This window comes from Oreochromis niloticus, linkage group LG17 (genome assembly GCF_001858045.2).
Source record: "Oreochromis niloticus isolate F11D_XX linkage group LG17, O_niloticus_UMD_NMBU, whole genome shotgun sequence".
NCBI lineage: Eukaryota > Metazoa > Chordata > Actinopteri > Cichliformes > Cichlidae > Oreochromis > Oreochromis niloticus.
The window spans coordinates 37,298,201-37,315,498 of NC_031981.2; the positions used below are offsets into that span (position 1 = coordinate 37,298,201).

A 17,298-nucleotide genomic window follows, 5' to 3' on the forward strand; every position below is an offset into this window, starting at 1 on the left:
ACATTATTGTCAGGATTCAACTGTTTTTTATATTTTATATCTAACTGCATGTATCTACTCACTAAGATTGCTTTGGTTTATCTGGGCCCAGATTGTCTGTGCAGAGGTGCTACGAGCTCATTGAAATGCTGTCTCAATGACTTCCAGGATGGGGTTTTACCCTACTGACGATGTGTTGTTACAATAGTAATCCTGCTCAGTATGAGAGGAAACGACATTTGTTGTATGAGTTCAGGAACCAGTGGTGCAAAGCTACCAATGTGGGATTATGACAGAAAGCCTCTAATTAAAAAACCTGCCCAGATGCATTGTTACCGTAGCACCGCTGGTTGGTCTCAGATAGCCGGACTCAGCTGCTGAAGGAGAGCTGTTCATGACTGGGCTGGGGGACAGCCCAACGAACCTGATTCTAGGTTAAGGTCTTGTTGAAAGTCATTCCTTGATGAGGCAGCTCATGCGGTAGAGTGGGTGGTCTACCAACTGGAAGGCTGGTGAATCGATCCCCAGCTCCTCTAGTTGAGGTGTCCTTGGCAAAAGTTGCCTGGGATGCATATATGTGCATGTAGGATATGTGTGTGCATGATTGGGTGAATGAAATGTGTAGTAGGAAGTGCTTTGAGTGCCCAGCTTGAGTAGAGAGGTGCTATAAAGATTCTATATAACTACCAGTCCATTTACCATTTACTGAGACATAATCTCTCCTTCTTATCCTGTGTCTGCTCCAAGGTCTCCGCCCCAAAAGCTCACCTTAAACTCCAGCAGGCATCCTAATCAGATGCCCTGACCAATGTTGAGGACATGTGTAACTCAAACTTCTACTTAAAAACCTGGGTAACTGTACTCAGGCTCTATTCTGTCACAGCTTGTATTGTATAAAGGTCAAGTATCCACAAACTCGAGAAAATATTGTGTGAACCAGCAAATTAATAAAAGCAAATGAAAGACTGTGTAATTACTCGTCCATTATATCAGACATTTGTGTTATTAGACACAGTTTTGTTAAACAATAAGAAAAATGAAAACAGTTTGAGATATTAAAACCCAGACTATTCTGCTCTATGGATCAAAGTGTGAGAGAAAAGATCATAAACCTCCAGGTTAAACCCATGGTTCCTCCAGCTGTTTATAAATGATTTGAATAAAATGATGTTGGTTACCTTATTCAGCTTTATTGTGACTAATGTGGCTCTTTTGCTGTTTTAAATCATTCATTTTACCTTTTTGTTTTGCTTGAGAGTGTGACAGTGAAGGAGAGCTCTCCCATCACGGTGTAGCTGCAGATTACATGCAGAGAGCAAAGGGCTTAACAGCTCTTCAATCGATCAAGTTATTGATAGAGGAGCTGGTCACATCTGGGCCTCAATCCAAGGGCAAAGGGCCAGCTTATTACAGAGGGAATAAACACACACATTCACAGGAAGGGGGGATTCACAAACACGGACACAGAGATGTGTTGGATCCTACTGTCAGATCCTTCACCATCACCACAGAGCTGCTTTCCTCATCCTCCGCTTCCACCAGAATACAAAAGGCCAAGGTGTAGGCTAGCTACAGGCGATGAATACCCCTTAAAAGGAATTTTCCAATAAATAATTTCCCAATGAAAAGAAAAAAAAAGTTTGGACCTAATTTGTGTAGAAGTGAGAAAGAGAAAGCAAAAAGTGGTCTGAGGGTGACAGCAACAAGTTATAGCGTTTTATTTTATTAGATCATAGGAGGGGGGGTTGAGGGGGGCAGGCATTTTAGGAGTTTGTCTGCACTGCCTGCATCGTGGTTCACTAAATAACCTCACCCTGCTCCCAGAGGTGACAGTCTTAACAATATGCTCCTGCTGCTGCTACTACAGGGTCGTTATTGGCGCCTGCTGCCTGCCTGTTCCTCCTGGGACTTTTGAAGGTCCTCCTGTCACCTTCACCAAACCCTCCTCACCCCACATTTACACACACACACACACACACACACACACACACACACACACACACACACACACCTTCCTCCTCGTCCCCTCCTCCAGCTCTGGAAAGGACACCAAAGCCGGACACGAGATGCTACGTTTCGTTAAATGACTTGCGCCGTCTCACCCCCTCAGTAAAATCCTGAAAACAAGCAGCGCTCTCACTCCAAATCAAAGCAAACGAGAGCCCAGACCATAGATCAAGCTGTGGTTTCCGATTGAAACTGACCTTTGCGCGCAGGAAACAGAAGTTCCGGTGAAGTCTGGGAGACCACTAAACCCAATTGCGCGTCACAAATGCCGCACAGAGGGAAAACGGTGATGTAAAGCAGAGGTCCTGCCAAGGTGGTGTCACTTAGCTTAATAGATCAAGTATGCTTTTATGAAACGCCCGAGTTAAATTCACACCGAGCGAAAATAGTGCGCAAACGCGAGTTTTCAGTGCCATGAAGTGTAGTTTTTGCACCAACACAGCGCTGTTATATCACATGAAAACAAGTGCCATGTAATGTCATTGCTGTATTAATACACAATGCGATTGTAATTAAATGGTAAGTTTAAAGACGTCTGGATATTTGAAAGATTGTTTTAAAGTCTCCAGCGACAATATTTCAAGAAGGTTTTCACTCATCATTTCCTCATCGGAGCCGGCAAGACAGAAGCCACCACAAAAGTACTAATGGTTGACAATAAAGCAAGACAGAGAGGAAAGGGGAGCGCTTACCTGCCAGTCCGGCATTCCCCATCACCCCGCAAGTATTTATGAGGAGGATAAACAAACAAAAGTCCCGGGAAAAACAAGCGCTCCCCATGCTGACAGACGGTGTGAGGATTCAGCACGGCTTTTCTGGGGGTTTGGACTGGACTGAGTGGTGTGTGTGTGTGTGTGTGTGTGTGTGTGTGTGTGTGTGTGTGTGTGTGTGTGTGTGTGTGAGCGTGCGTGTGTGTGTGTGTGTGACAGGAGAGGAGGAGGACCGCTTTCAGTGGACTGGCAGTGCAAGAGAAGAGAGAGAGGGGGGAGAGAGAGACGGGTAGGGGTGGTGGGGGAATCCTAGCTTTCTGATTGGCTGGTGTATGCCGGTAAGAACGAGAGAGAGAGAGTGGGCGACTACAGAGTGGCTACGACAACGTGATGGAGGTACTCGGGTTCTTTTCAAACTCAAAACTCTGCGATAAAAAGATCATTGTGAAAAATGACCAAAAAAGCCAGCGACCCCCAAGACATTCCAGGAGTTGATTTTTTAATTTTTAAGAATTTATTAAAGTTTTCCCGTGTGAAATCACTGGTATAGTAACCTCTCCGGGCCTCTTTATATGACTAAAACAGTTAGGCATTAGTGTGGATATAGCCTGAGGCCACGGAGAGGGAAAGGTACTTTTTGATCAGAACCCACGCACATGACATATAACAAATACCGATGACACTTTATTTCTAACATGCCAAAAGTCAAACGCGCTGTAAGCCACTAAAAGCTTTCGCCGGCGATACAGAGAGTGCTGTCAGCGCGCATGCAGCGATTTTCTTTGAGCAATCCTAGGCGGTGGTTATGAGTAAGAGCAATCTATTTAAATGTCTACAGATATTATTTGCTTTAAAATGCACGTCAGACTGTGTTTCTTGCTTGGGTCAGATACATAGACTGTATATAAAAGATGAACACGGCCATCACACAGTCACTCACTGGTCTGTGATATTTTTAAAATCACTACACTATTCTTTGCTCCTTTGCCATCACAGCATCGTGAGCAGAGGCTGGCTTTGAGACTGAGGGGCACCGTATGCTCACATGGTAGTGAGCTGTAGTCCTCCTCTGATGAACAATACTCTTACTTACAAACTAGACATCATGCTATATATAAACCCATAAATCTATTGTTAAAGTCTTCATCACACATGCCTACATCCATGAACCCCGGTATGGGTGCGTTTTCCTTTATCTCCCTGAGGTTCATATTTCACAGGGAAATTACCTATAATTTTAATCTTTTAGGATGACAGTGTTTCTCATTCCTTCCACATTGATATGTTTTCTGAATTGTAACCGGCATGACTTTGGAGCTTTCATGGATTAGGAGGACACCTAGTGGCCTGATGTCAAGAGGCTAAGAAGGAGTAGCAAATTAGGAAACAGGCTTTTGGGGGGAAATGAGTATGTAGTCATTTGACTGAGAGGAAAAGCACAAAGAAATGTAGGGATAGTAGGAGGTTCGCTGTCTTGTGACAAAATATTCCACATGTTCTGAAGGGTCAGATATGGCCTGGCTTCTCTTTTTGTTAGATATATCCAGATAGAACTCAAGGACTACAGTTCATGACCCTGTAAACATACATATGTGAAAATGAACTTATTTTTATCAGACAAATAGGCTTTATTAGTTCAAAAAGTTATTTAAAGCTGCTGTGTGCCTTACAGGTGTATTAGTGATGTGTTCAATAGGGTCGTGAAAACGACCCTTTCCTCTCTGTCTTGCTTTATTGTTGAACACATTTATTCCCTCTGTTTAGCCTCTATGTGGAAGTCGGCGACGGGGAGACGACCATCTCCTTCTGCTGGACACCCTTTGTCAACGTGACTTTGGACCCACCCAGAGCCCCGAGTGGTTAGTAGAGTCGCGTCTGCATGCGTAGTCGTCACGTGACTCGTTTATATGGCGGACAAGTCCAATGACGTAAAGTCTTTTATCGGTCCGCTTGACTGTCATGCACAGACCTCCAGGAGGCAGGTCGGAGCAGAGCAGCGCTGCATTCCATCCAATCACATGAAGAAGCCACGGTGATGCCTTTAAGAGCCAGAAATGTGTTCGCTTTGGCAGTTACAATCCTATTTGTTTCTTCTCCTCGAGATTTTGTTTTTGTTACATTACCGCATACAACCTGTCAAAATGTCCTAAAATAATGAATAATGAACGGAGTCTTTAGTGGGGACAACAGTGTGCCTTTATTTTCGCGTTACAGTACAAACAATAGCTGATAACTCGTATTGACATTACAACAAGAAACTTTCAATTTACGTTATTTCATTCAGTTTCAATTATCAGCGAACAGAAACATGACCACAATAACTTTCACCGACTGTCAACATTTACCGAATGTGTTATCCTTGATCGAAGCTCCGTACATTACAAGGTGTACGCGAACGCAGCACTGAACCTCAGCAACTGTCATGGCGTCTTCCTTGAAGGGGGTTTGGTACTGGAGAAAGTAGCTGCTGTCACTTATCAGTTTCTCCGTATTAAAGCGCAGCTGACGTGGAGTGAAGAGTTTTGGGGCGCCGGTAGTTAAAATGGGGACTGTCCATGCTAAGGTAAAGCTTATCTCATCCTAACCTTTAGGTGCATTTTATATCATGACCTCCCTGCCCAGTGAATGCTGCAGGCTACAGACTCACCAGCATGTGTACTTCACGTACTGTCACACGCAGTTAGAACAATAAAAAGCGACGCGTCAAACTGGTTGATTGCTGTTGTTGATTAAACGGCTACACTTTGCCTTTAGCTCACATAAAGAGGCGAAATGGAGTTTTTCTCCTCTGGTTTGTCACCGTGTTTTGGATAAAACACCTGGTTATAGTGATTATATTTTAGGGGCCTTTGCTGCCTTCGAGTATTAAAAGGAAAAGACTAAAATTTCACACCTGTGTGAAAATTATTTTCCAGTACAGTATTGTCATTCATTTGTCATATTCCATACTGCGTTTCAGTACTACTGTCTTCGCTAGTACTCCACGTCCAGCGACTTTCACTGGTTATAGGACATCAAACACTCCTTCCTGAAAGCTCCACCCACTGACTCTCTTGCCCTTCTTTTCCAGCTGGTTTTTAAAGGTGCCATACAAAGTGTTTTTTCCCATTTGAGACTTTTTATTTCCTTCTTGCACGGTGACAAACCATTTCAAACTATAAAATACAGCATCAGACCTGGAGAAATAGCAAATTTAACTCTTTTATGAACACTTTTTCATGTCGTTGCAAAAGTAAATTTTGTTTCAGGTATGCTGTGTTTCCTTGCATTAATGCACTTTATTTGTCCTCGGTGCAGAGTCTGGATCCACTCCCAATGCATGGCCGGGACTTGGATGTCCACCCTGAAGATTTCATGGAGACTCCAGACCAAGGGCAAGACTCCAAACAGGAGATCCTTGAAAACAAAGATGTGAGTAGTTGTCAAGGCAAAACATGCTAGTTGTATGTTTGTATGGTTTATTGTTTTATGTCATGTATGTTCTGCAGCTTTGGATGTTCATATTAAACGTGGCCAAGTATCAACTAAAAAGTTAAACTGCCCATACGTCACAATTGGATGTAGTCAGCTCATTTGCTGTGTAGGGTCATCTGCTACAAGCGCAGCATGCACGCGGACAGGCAGAACAGCTCGCGAGCTGCCTCTCAGCAGGCATCCAGAATTTGGACGATCACAAGATCGGTTGGGATTTAGGGTAAAGGGGTGTAAAGAGAAGGAAGGTAGAACAACACTTGTTTCACACTCGATAATCTTAGGCAGCACTCAAAGGACTAAATAAGGTAATACAACTTTTCTGTACTGTGAGTCACACAAAACCGACGTAGTGTCCTTGGTGCATGCAAACGGCCATCTTTTCTATATCAGTTGTTATACAGTGGTCTTGTCTCCTAAATATTTCAGACAGAATTTGAGCTTGAACATATATTGATGTGCTTCTTAGAAAGAGCCATGCTCATTAGTGCAGTCCCACTGATACTAACAGGGACTGGACTCTCTCTTGACCTGGCTACCTCTCTGTCACGATGGAATGGGTGACCTGCAGCTCTTTGTGACAGAGACATACTGGTGCAGCACAAACAACAACTGGAGCCGAAGGAGATCTTAAAGCAGTGTTTTCTCAGGAGTAGCTCAGGTACAGTGTTGGCAACACTAGCTTTTAGATATGGGTCAAACTGGAAATAGAGCACAAGTAGCACACTGACCACTGTCGGGGCACCTGTGGCTGCGGGGATCTACTAATGGCAATCTCAGGGGTTTGTTCCCTCGCTCTTTCAGTCCACAGTCTTTTGGGCAGACACAGAACCCAGAGTGTGTGCATGATAGGTAAAGGGAACTTAAAAGCATACAGTTAAGTGCTGTATGAGTGTGTGTTAGCGAGAGAGAACTGAAGAATGTGGCTTGTAGTCTTAAGCGCTCTGAGTGCTCAGTGAGAACGGAGAAGCCACTGGAAGCACTTTACACTATGACTCACGTCCCTCCATTAGACAGTGCTTTATTCTGTGCACCTCATCTGTCAAACACACACACACACACACACACACACACACACACACACACACACACACACACACACACACACAGATAGATGCCTTTGTGGTTTGTGTGCCAGCTGCATTTTGTAGGTTAGGGGTCTGTGAGAAACCACCAAAAATATGGAATGAAACTATCAAGATGCAAATGAAGTACAGACCTTAATTCAAGGAGTTGAACAAAATGATTGCATTGATTGTTAAGAAGCTACAACACTGTTTTATTTGTGCGAAATGTCTGGAGATGCTTTCTCTTATTCAATTTCAAACTGATAATTGTGAAAACTGTTTGACTGTTTCCAGTCCTAAATGTATATGTGCTTGATAATACGGTGCTGAGCATAGCTGTAAAGTGTTGTGGACCACAATGGTGCAAAAAAATAATAGTAATTGCTGTGATCCTAACCAAACTCCACTTCATACAAGTGTACGAACTGTAAACTGAATGTAGGATACAGTAAGATTGCCATAGTCCATAATGCAGTGTGTTGACTATTGCAATCAGAAGGTCATGCAATAGGATATGACCATCCTAACCAGATATGACACCTGATTAAAAGTAGCAGTTTTTAAAAGAAAATAAGTGTTTGGTGACGATGTGACTTTTATCCTTGATCACAGGTGGTTGTCCAGCATGTGAACATCCAGGGTCTGGGGAGAACCAAAGAGGATCTGCTTGGCTATGAGATCTCTGATGTTTTCCATGCCAAAAATCTCATTGATGTATGTATCATAGTTCTACTTTTCATGAAGGCATCACGGTCGTCTCAGTGAGTCTATCTGAGATCCGTAAATAACCACAGAGGTCTTTTTTCAGGTGATGAAAAGAGCTCATGTTGCTAGACAGAGGCTGCTCCGCCTGGGAATCTTCAAAGACGTCGAGGTTCTGATTGACACATCTGAAGGTAACAGATTTACAACTGTAGCCCAGAACAGAGCATTGATTTCACCTGCATCCACATCAGTGTTCACTGTCTGCTCTCATGTGAAGCAGGGGATGGTCTTTAAAAGTGACTGCATAGTGAGCTAAACACTCAGCTGACAGAAGCATTCTTTGTTCTGATTGGACCTCATTCCTCAGGTACAGACGCTCTGCCCAATGGCCTGGATGTAACTTTTGAGGTGACGGAGGTCAAGAGGCTGACAGGGAGCTACAATACCATGGTTGGCAACAATGAAGGAAGCATGGTGAGAGACACAACAGCTGGCATGTTATTTAAGCTGCATGTGTTAACAGTGATGAATAACTTGCCCAGTTCGTATTATTAATAATAATAATAGTAATAAATTTTATTTGTAAAGCACCTTTCAAGACACCCAAGGACACTGTACAATAGGATAAAACACGTAATAGAACAATGACACAACGAAGAACAATAAAACAAAAGCACAAGATAAAATGAACAAACAGTGGGTTCACAGTGAATATGCAGATTTGAACAGATGGGTTTTGAGTTGAGATTTAAACTGGGGGAGAACCAGTGTTTCTTATATCTGTGGGTAGAGAGTTCCACAGCCTGGGAGCAGAGCAGCTAAAAGCTCTGCTTCCCATGGTGCTGAGGCGGAAGGAAGGCACAGAAAGCTGGATAGAAGAAGAAGATTGAAAAGGTAGAGCTTAACAGGTCAGAAAGGTAAGGAGGTGCGAGGTTATGAAGGGCCTTGAAGGTGAGCAGAAGAAGTTTGTATATTATCAGGAACTTCACTGGGAGCCAGTGAAGTTCCTGAAGAACAGGGTGATGTGCTGGTAGGAGGGGTTCTGGTGATAATGCGAGCAGCAGACTTCTGAACCAGTTGAAGCTTATGGAGGGATTTATGGGGGAGACCATGCAAGAGAGAACTGCAGTAGTCAGTACGGGAGGTAGACTGGGTGTAAAGAGAAGGACGTAATCTGTTTATGTTATGTAGATGGAAGTAGGCAGAACGGGTGAGATTATTGATGTGAGATTTATAGGAAAGTGAACTGCCGAGGATGACACCGAGGCTCTTAACCTGAGGAGAAGGGAAAACTGTGGAGTTATTGATAGTGAGTGAGAAATGGTTCGCCTTCAAAAGGTTGGATTTGGTGCCAATAAGGAGGATCTCAGTTTTATCCTCATTGAGTTTTAGAAAATTCGAGCTAAACCAGGATTTTAATTCAGATAGACATTCTGTGAGGGAAGAAGGTGGGAGGGAGGAATCAGGTCTGCAGGGAGATATAACTGGGTGTCATCAGCAAAACAGTGACAGTGAAGATCAAATTTGTGGAAAATGGTACAGAGAGGGAGGATGTATATTATGAAGAGAAGAGGGCCTAAGACTGAACCCTGGGGTACACCAGAAGTGAAAGGGAATGGGCGAGAGCGGAATGATTTCAGTTGAATAAACTGGGACAAGGAGATATGATTGAAACCAGGCGAGGGGTGTGTCAGAGATGCCGAGAGAGGAAAGTCTGCTTAGAAGGACGGAGTGAGAGATGGTGTCGAAGGCTGAGCTCAGATCCAAAAGGACGAGAATGGTGAGAAGACCAGAGTCAGCTCCGATTAGAAGATCATTAGTGACTTTAAGTAAAGCAGTTTCTGTACTGTGACATGAACGAAAACCAGATTGAAATCTCTCGTAGATGTTATTATTAACCAGGTGTGAATGAAGTTGAACTGCAACTACTTTTTAGAGTATTTTAGAGATGAAGGGTAGATTAGAAATCGGACGGAGGTTGTTAAAGTTGTTACGATCTAAAGAAGGTTTTTCAGTATGGGAGTGACCGAAGCAATCTTGAATAAGAAGGGAACGATACCGGTGGTGAGAGAAGAGTGAATGATAGCAGAGATGAGTGGGAGTAAGGAAGAGAGGCAGGATTTCACAAGCCCTGTAGGCATGGGGTCAAGATGACATGTGGCAGGCTTTGATTTACATATAAACTCAGAAATATCAGATAAATCAGGAAGATGAAAAGTGGAAAACGGCTCAAAATAGAGAAAAGGTTCTGGAGAGGGGGTAGACACAACATTTGAACTGAGTTGCTGGTGGATGTTATTGATTAATATAATAATAAAAACACTTATCATACCTCAGAACTGCCTGTTTGCCAGCTGTGTGTTTGTGACCCTCTGTAACGTCTCTCAGGTTCTAGGTTTGAAGCTTCCCAACATGTTCGGGCGAGCTGAGAAACTTACCTTCCAGTTCTCCTATGGGACCAAGGAGACGTCCTATGGCCTGTCTTTCTTTAAGCCCCAACCCGGACACTTTGAACGCAAGTATGTGCACAAAATCCGCCTTTTGTGTTCTTGTTCTTTCACTGTTTTCCAGTCAGTTGGACTCTTTTTTTTGTTTTTTCTCCACAAGGCAGTTCCTCTGTTCAGCCTTGTTCAGAAGGCTTTCAGTTTTTTGACAAATGGAGACATTGTTATGTGATTTTTCTCATATTCTTCCATAACTGCAATCAGCTACATTCATATACACTTCACTCCACTATAGACTGAGCTGTTAAACAGAGCAGGAATTTTTAGTACAGCTTTTCCAAACAGGCTTTTATTTTGGATGCTTTGACTTTACACACAGAGACAGAATTATTTCACAAACATCAGAAACTGTCAGGGTTAAAATTATTAGTCCTCCTAATGTTAAGAGGGGAACTGCAGTGGTTTGAATCATATCTATGTAATAGACTCCAATTTGTAAAATATGTAAAAATTGTGTATGTTGCTGTTCTGTGTCTTGTGTACTGTTTGTTTGTATATGTGTCTTTCTTGCGGCTGTTACACCCAAATTTCCCCTTGTGGGACAATTAAAGGATTATTCTATTCTATTCTATTCTATTCTATCCTATTCTATTCTATTCTATTCTAATTTGTTCTTGCAGATTACACAATATGATTAATTATGGTGTTCCACAGGGTTCAGTGCTAGGACCAATTCTGTTTACATTACACATGCTTCCCTTAGGCAGCATCATTAGAAGACATAGCATAAATTTTCACTGCTATGCAGATGACACGCAGCTCTATCTATCCATGAAGCCAGGTATCACAGACCAATTAGTTAAACTGCAGGAATGTCTTAAAGACATAAAGACCTGGATGGCCGCTAACTTTCTGCTTCTTAATTCAGATCAAACTGAGGTTATTGTACTCGGCCCTGAAAATCTTAGAAATATGGTATCTAAGCAGATTCTTAATCTGGATGGCATTACCTTGGCCTCCAGTAACACTGTGAGGAACCTTGGAGTCATTTTTGACCAGGACATGTCCTTCAACGCACATATTAAACAAATATGTAAGACTGCTTTCTTCCATTTGCAGCATAATACTCCCACCGCCGTGTTTCACTGTAAGGACGGTATTCCTTTGGCTGTATGCCTCTGCATTCTTTCTCTCAACATAAGCAGCATCTCTGTGGCCAAAGAGCTCTACTTTTATTTCATCTGACCAAAGGGTGTGCTTCCAGTATTTCCAGTATGCCTAGTCTTTTTCCAGCTTCTCTTTAGCAAGCTTCAGTGTGGCTTGATGGTGTCTCTTCTGCAGAAGTGGAGTTATTGGTGGTCTACAGCCTCACAGTCTGTTCCTGTCTTCACTGAGGGTACTGTCAGGCTCTTTAAGTTTGTGCAGCTTCCCCGTTTGGAAGGGATCGATGCATCTACCACAGGTGTTCAACTCGATTTCACTCAATGACCAGGCAGATCTTTTGTTTTTCTTTCCTCTTTAATCCTCTTTTCAGCCATAGATGAAAAACCGGCTGCCTCCCTTTATTTTATAGACACATCAGTTCCACACAATCTCCCTGCTGGTGACCACTTGTTGAAGGAATTATAACAGGGTTTTTTTCCCAAGTGACAACTTCCTGTCATTCCATAGTTCGCCTTCTTTTCTTTCCCGGACAGAAAAATAGACACAAGTTTAGTTCTGCCTGCCTATCAATGTGTCACTTTACTTATTGCCTCAGGGTTCACCGCCTCCTAAATTCCCAACTTGGCTAAGTCCTTCACTGGTATCTGGGCAGTTGTTCTGGGGTCTGTAGATGCATTCAGCTCATTTGGATTCACTTCAATTCCAAGAAAGGCACCGGGAAAATGTTGACCAAAACTTTCAGTTTCATTGGTGCCTAATATTTTGTCCTTTCTGTGGTATTTGCTGACACAGACTGTTCTTCATAGTCACAGCTTGCTGTGTTTCACATGTGTTGATCATAATTATTGATAGTCCAGTAGAGTCAGTGCATTGTTTGGAATTGTGCAACATGTGTGTTATTGTTTTACAGAATAGCATTTTCAAAATGTGATACTAGCGGAAAGTGGCCAGTAGGTGTCACTGTGGCAGTGAGAGTCGGACTGGTTTGAAAGTTCATTACACAAATGTTTTGAGCATTTTAAACCTGGATATGTTATGATTGTTTTGCACCTTTTGTACAGGTTTGAAGGCTGAGGTCCGATCTTAGAGAATCATGCTGATGCAAAACTGTCTGTCCTGTCTGGTTCCCCCATAAAAATCCATTCATGCTTTACAATGGCTTCTTTAAGATGTGGCGATCTATAAATATACATAAAAGTTTGCACTTATAGTCTGTACCCACCCCTCCATCGAACTACCATAGGCTACACAAAGGCTCTTTGTAATATGAAGAAATTGTCCTAGGACTGGGTGGGGAACTCCAGGCCTCCAGGGCCGGTGTCCTGCAGGTTTTAGATGTGTAATTGATCCAACACAAATGGCTAAATGACCTCCTCAACATGTCTTGAAGTTCTCCAGAGGCCTTGTCATTTAACTTGTTTTCTTCATTCCTTTACCAATAGGCATCTATGTGTTGAAATGTATTTATATTCAGATCCTCTTGGTTTTTTTTCTAAAGTGCCGTTGTCTGTTTCAGCCTCACCCTCAACATGTACAAAGTGACTGGCCAGTTTCCATGGAGCTCCTTAAAAGAGACTGACAGAGGCGTATCTGCAGAACTGAATGTCAGTGGAAACGATAGTAAACAGAAAAAATGATTACAGGTATTTCGAGAGGGAAAGACTTGAGTTCCATTTCTGTCTCTCTGCAGTTTCCTCTTGGCGTGACCAACCACACGCTGAAGTGGGAGGGTGTATGGAGGGAGCTGGGCTGCCTGGCACGCAGCGCTTCCTTTGCTGTGCGAGAGGAGAGTGGACACTCACTGAAGTCTGCTCTCTCTGTATGCCACTGAATTATTACGGTTCCTTTCAAAATGTGCTTTATTATCATGTCGTGGTTGTGAGAGTTATTGATTATTGATGATTGCACCAGTTCAGCAGATCTCTTGTTGGTTTTGTTTGCAGCACACTGTGTCAGTTGATTCAAGGAACTCTGCCATCTTTCCCAGCAGAGGTGCCTTACTTCGCATCAACCAGGTAAGTGTGCACACAGAAGTACACTCGTACACATCTGTCTGCCACACTTTTGGCTCTTGACATTAGATTTGAAAAGTAGCAATCCCCACATTTGCCAATATGTATTCGACCTCATCTGACCTCTCTGACAGATACGTGTGTTACGACAGACAGACAGGCCGTAAAGGGAAAAATGGTCTAGGGGGATTGCCACAGTGGATGTGCCTTAGACCTGAGTACAAGTTTTATGAGAAAATGACCCGATAAGTCACTAGATTCAAGTCTTACTAAATATAACACCATGGTTCCTTTTCACTCCAGTCTTCCCCCAAAGGATCTTTATACTTACACATGAACCTGAATTCTGTTCATGAAGAAAAAGTAAAGTTTTTGCTGCATGTGAGATTTTTTACAGTGTATCTAAACCCACAATGACAGAACTACTCTTCCAGTGAATGATTTTGTTACCAACATCAAAATCACAATGATCAGTAGGTGTTGCAGGATTGTAACCGAGTGTGTGTTTATCTGTAGGAGCTGGCTGGATACACTGGAGGAGACGCCAGCTTCTTGAAGGAGGATTTTGAGCTGCAGCTCAACAGACGGCTCTTCTGGGATTCTGTAAGAGTGAAATAAGTCACACATGACCTGTTCAGTATGATTCTGTACTAAAATCTGTGTTATGGAAGGTTTCACTTGGTCATTTTATACTTATGTGTATGTCAGGCAACCAGCAGGGGACAAAAACGTCGGTTGTGTTAAACTAAATGTGACGTGTATAAGAAACGTTTGATGTCTCCTCAGGTTTTGTCTGCCTCTCTGTGGGGTGGGATGCTGTATCCCATTGGAGGACAGCCGAGCTGCATAGCTGACAGGTACACCTGATTTCTCCAAGAGCTGATGTCTGACTTTGACTCACCAGCTCTGCTACAGTAGACATCAGCACGTAAACTGAGCTTTTTGAGCAGTCAGTTACTCTAAATGAAATATAATGAAGCCCATTTTTAGGGGATTTATTGTGAGTTTGCTATGAAGGAGGACAATTATTTTTTATAATTTCTCTTTTAGACTTTTGTACTTACCAGTGGAACTGCTCTCGGCTTTCTTTGCCCAGTTTTTGTAATTTTGTCATCAAACTGTCCCCTGATGGTGAAGTTATTTTGTATTTTGTCCAGGTTTTACCTTGGAGGCCCAACTAGTGTACGAGGATTTGGGATGTACAGCATTGGGCCACAGAGTGAAGGTAAAGTTGATTGTGACACTGATAACAGACATCACCAAGTGTTCTGTCACAGCAGTCTGCAAACTATGAGCTGTTTTTCTGTCACAAGGCTTACGTTAGGTAAATTGTAACTGGGTACACTTCTATGTTACACTGTTTCCAAATGACTTGACAGCCTGCAGCCAACCTGAACCAGGTGAATATATAGGAATCAGTCCGTTTACCAAAAGTTACAAAACCAACAACAGTTCAGGTTGTTGGTTTTGTAACTGTCTGAATGTGGATGGACTCCCATGCAGCATATTAACAAGCAGTACAAATACAGAGCTTAGCAGCACAGAAGAAGAAAGTGGCCCCATTGTTAGTGTAATAGACAGTTCACTGTGGTTCCTCTGTGTGTTCTAGGTGACTATCTGGGTGGAGAAGCATACTGGGCAGGTGGTCTGCACCTCTACACCCCTCTACCATTCAGACCAGGCAAGGGAGGCTTTGGAGACCTTTTTAGAACACATTTCTTTCTCAACGCAGGAAATCTGTGCAACCTCAGCTATGGTGGGTGAACACTGTCCTCTGTGAGATTCAGCTTTTTCTTTTTGCCCCTTCCACTCTGTCTTTGATACGTTTGCCAGTTTGTGGCAGTGGTACTCTTTCACAGTAAGATATAATACGTTTATTTCCATCTAGGCTTTGTGACGGTTTTTATTTACATTTTTTTGAGAAAGTTTTTTTTTTTTCTCAATCAGCTGTTACTGTTTAACAGAAACGATGCTGTGAATCTGTAGTGTGCAAGTTGTGCTGGATCATTGTTCCATGTTATGTTGTGCAGGTGATGGTCCACGAGCACACCTTCAGAAGCTAGCTGAGTGTATTCGCTGGTCGTACGGAGCGGGCATCGTACTGCGGCTTGGAAACATCGCCAGACTGGAACTCAACTACTGTGTGCCCATGGGAGTTCAGAGTGGGGACAGGTAGGGGGGCGGTGCAACATGACCACTCCATTTTACAGGGTTCAGGGTTTTCTATAGATATAACATGGCAAGGGCATGGCTAAGTGGTTAGCAGCCACTGAATTTTCAAAGAGTAGGAGGACCGTCCAAAGTCAGGTGATGATGGCGTTATTCTTTCAGGTGGAAAAAATGAAAAATGCTGAAACTACCTCAGTGAATGGCACAAACTGGGACTACTTTCAACCTAATGTAGTAACATAGATGTCCAGTGAGTGAAAAAACAGTCCAGCCTGCTTTCAGAGCCAGCAAGGGGTCTACAGTTCAGTTAATACCTATTGGTAGAATTTAATACACAGCAGGTTAGAGCTTTCATGTGACTGGACACGCACGGTGTGGGTTTGTGGGTCCAATAAACGATGAGTTGAGGAGTAAGTTGCCTGTTCCTGGGAGCGCTGGGTTAGAAGAATCCCACAGGGAATCAGAGCAGTCTAGTATTTCCTGTTCTTTGTTTTCTGTGACACAGTGGTAATCGCTGTGATGTCATACCTGGGAAAGATATGAGATCACAGCAGTGTTGTAGTGTTGTCCTGAGGCATTATTCATGTTTTTATGAGAGCACAGTGCTGCACAGAACACTTAGATTCAGAGTACTGAACAGCAGAAACACGGCTGCATGTAAACTACAGATAACCTTCCAGCTCGTCCTTAACTCTGCATGTTTTTGGCTCGATATCAATAACTGACATAACTGACTTTACGTCAGTAACTGACTGACTGACTTGTGTTTCTTGTCTCCTCTGTAGGATATGTGACGGTGTCCAGTTTGGAGCTGGAATTCGTTTCCTGTGACCTCATCGCTCTGCTGCCCCGAGTCCTCCAGTCGCTGATGTGAAAAGGGAAATGTTTTGTCATTCGTCACCTGTAACTTGTCGTAGACTGTGTAACACTAGCATGGATCCTGGATAAAAACGTGCCTGACCTTGCCAAACTCTTCTTTTACATGCAACAAAATGATAGTAAGACATTTTACAGACCTGAGCTGATTGGACAGTCAGAAGCAACCTGATATAAAATGTGTTTAGCAGTTCTGTGAAAAACCCAACATGGGTGAAAAAAGCGTTTCAGCAGTCATTAATCGATGATTCCTCTTCATGATTTGTTTGGTTTTCCTTTGTTTGAGGTCAGCAGCACTGGCACCTTGTTTGTGGTAAAATAATCCAACCAAGTTGTTTCCTGTGGCAACACAAAATAAATGATTTCCAGAATGTTTAAAGATATTCTGGGCATGCAACAGGCCATCCGCTTCTCCAGGAGCGTCACATACACCGCACGCTCTCCTGAGCTGGCGTGTTTGCTCGAATTGTACTTTGTGATGGACTGCAGTATAGAAACCAGCACTTTTTTGATCACGACGGTGGCGCGGGAAGGAAGCGAAGAGGAGCGGCGTTCCCGTGCTCATCTGTCAGACGTGCAGAGGCGGGAACCCTCCCCCGAGCAGCATCCACCAACAGTGCTCTTACCTCTTTTTGATGTTGTTCAAGCTATTCACAAATAAATCACATCTGCTCCCTGCTTTCTTTTCTCTCCT

General features: G+C 43.1%; 2 protein-coding genes across 5 annotated transcripts in view; one reads left to right on the forward strand and one right to left on the reverse strand.

The window, feature by feature from the left end:
* Window positions 1-2,905, reverse strand: part of scube1 (signal peptide, CUB domain, EGF-like 1) — a 125,546-nt gene extending 122,641 nt beyond the window's left edge. Inside the window, exon 1 of one of the 3 annotated variants that reach the window (XM_025899548.1) lies at window positions 2,679-2,905. In XM_025899548.1, the coding sequence (XP_025755333.1) occupies window positions 2,679-2,766 (88 nt within the window). In that variant the 5' untranslated portion in view covers window positions 2,767-2,905. The remainder of the gene's footprint in view (window positions 1-2,678) is intronic. The other 2 variants (XM_005475582.4, XM_005475583.4) reach the window with 2 other exon arrangements.
* Window positions 2,906-4,478: 1,573 nt separating this feature from the next.
* Window positions 4,479-17,283, forward strand: samm50l (sorting and assembly machinery component 50 homolog, like). Of its 2 annotated transcripts, none has more exons than XM_005475581.3 (15): window positions 4,479-4,555; window positions 5,994-6,107; window positions 7,847-7,948; window positions 8,043-8,130; window positions 8,307-8,413; window positions 10,328-10,458; window positions 13,064-13,151; window positions 13,238-13,366; window positions 13,491-13,562; window positions 14,076-14,162; window positions 14,346-14,416; window positions 14,717-14,784; window positions 15,169-15,315; window positions 15,590-15,731; window positions 16,514-17,283. In XM_005475581.3, the coding sequence occupies exons 2-15, from the start codon at window positions 6,012-6,014 to the stop codon at window positions 16,557-16,559; spliced, it is 1,374 nt and encodes a 457-aa protein (XP_005475638.1). In that variant the 5' UTR covers window positions 4,479-4,555; window positions 5,994-6,011; the 3' UTR covers window positions 16,560-17,283. The 2 variants fall into 2 exon arrangements, with proteins under 2 accessions (XP_005475638.1, XP_003449834.1); XM_003449786.5 differs by lacking the exon at window positions 4,479-4,555 and adding an exon at window positions 5,078-5,259.
* The last annotated feature ends 15 nt before the right edge of the window (window positions 17,284-17,298 follow it).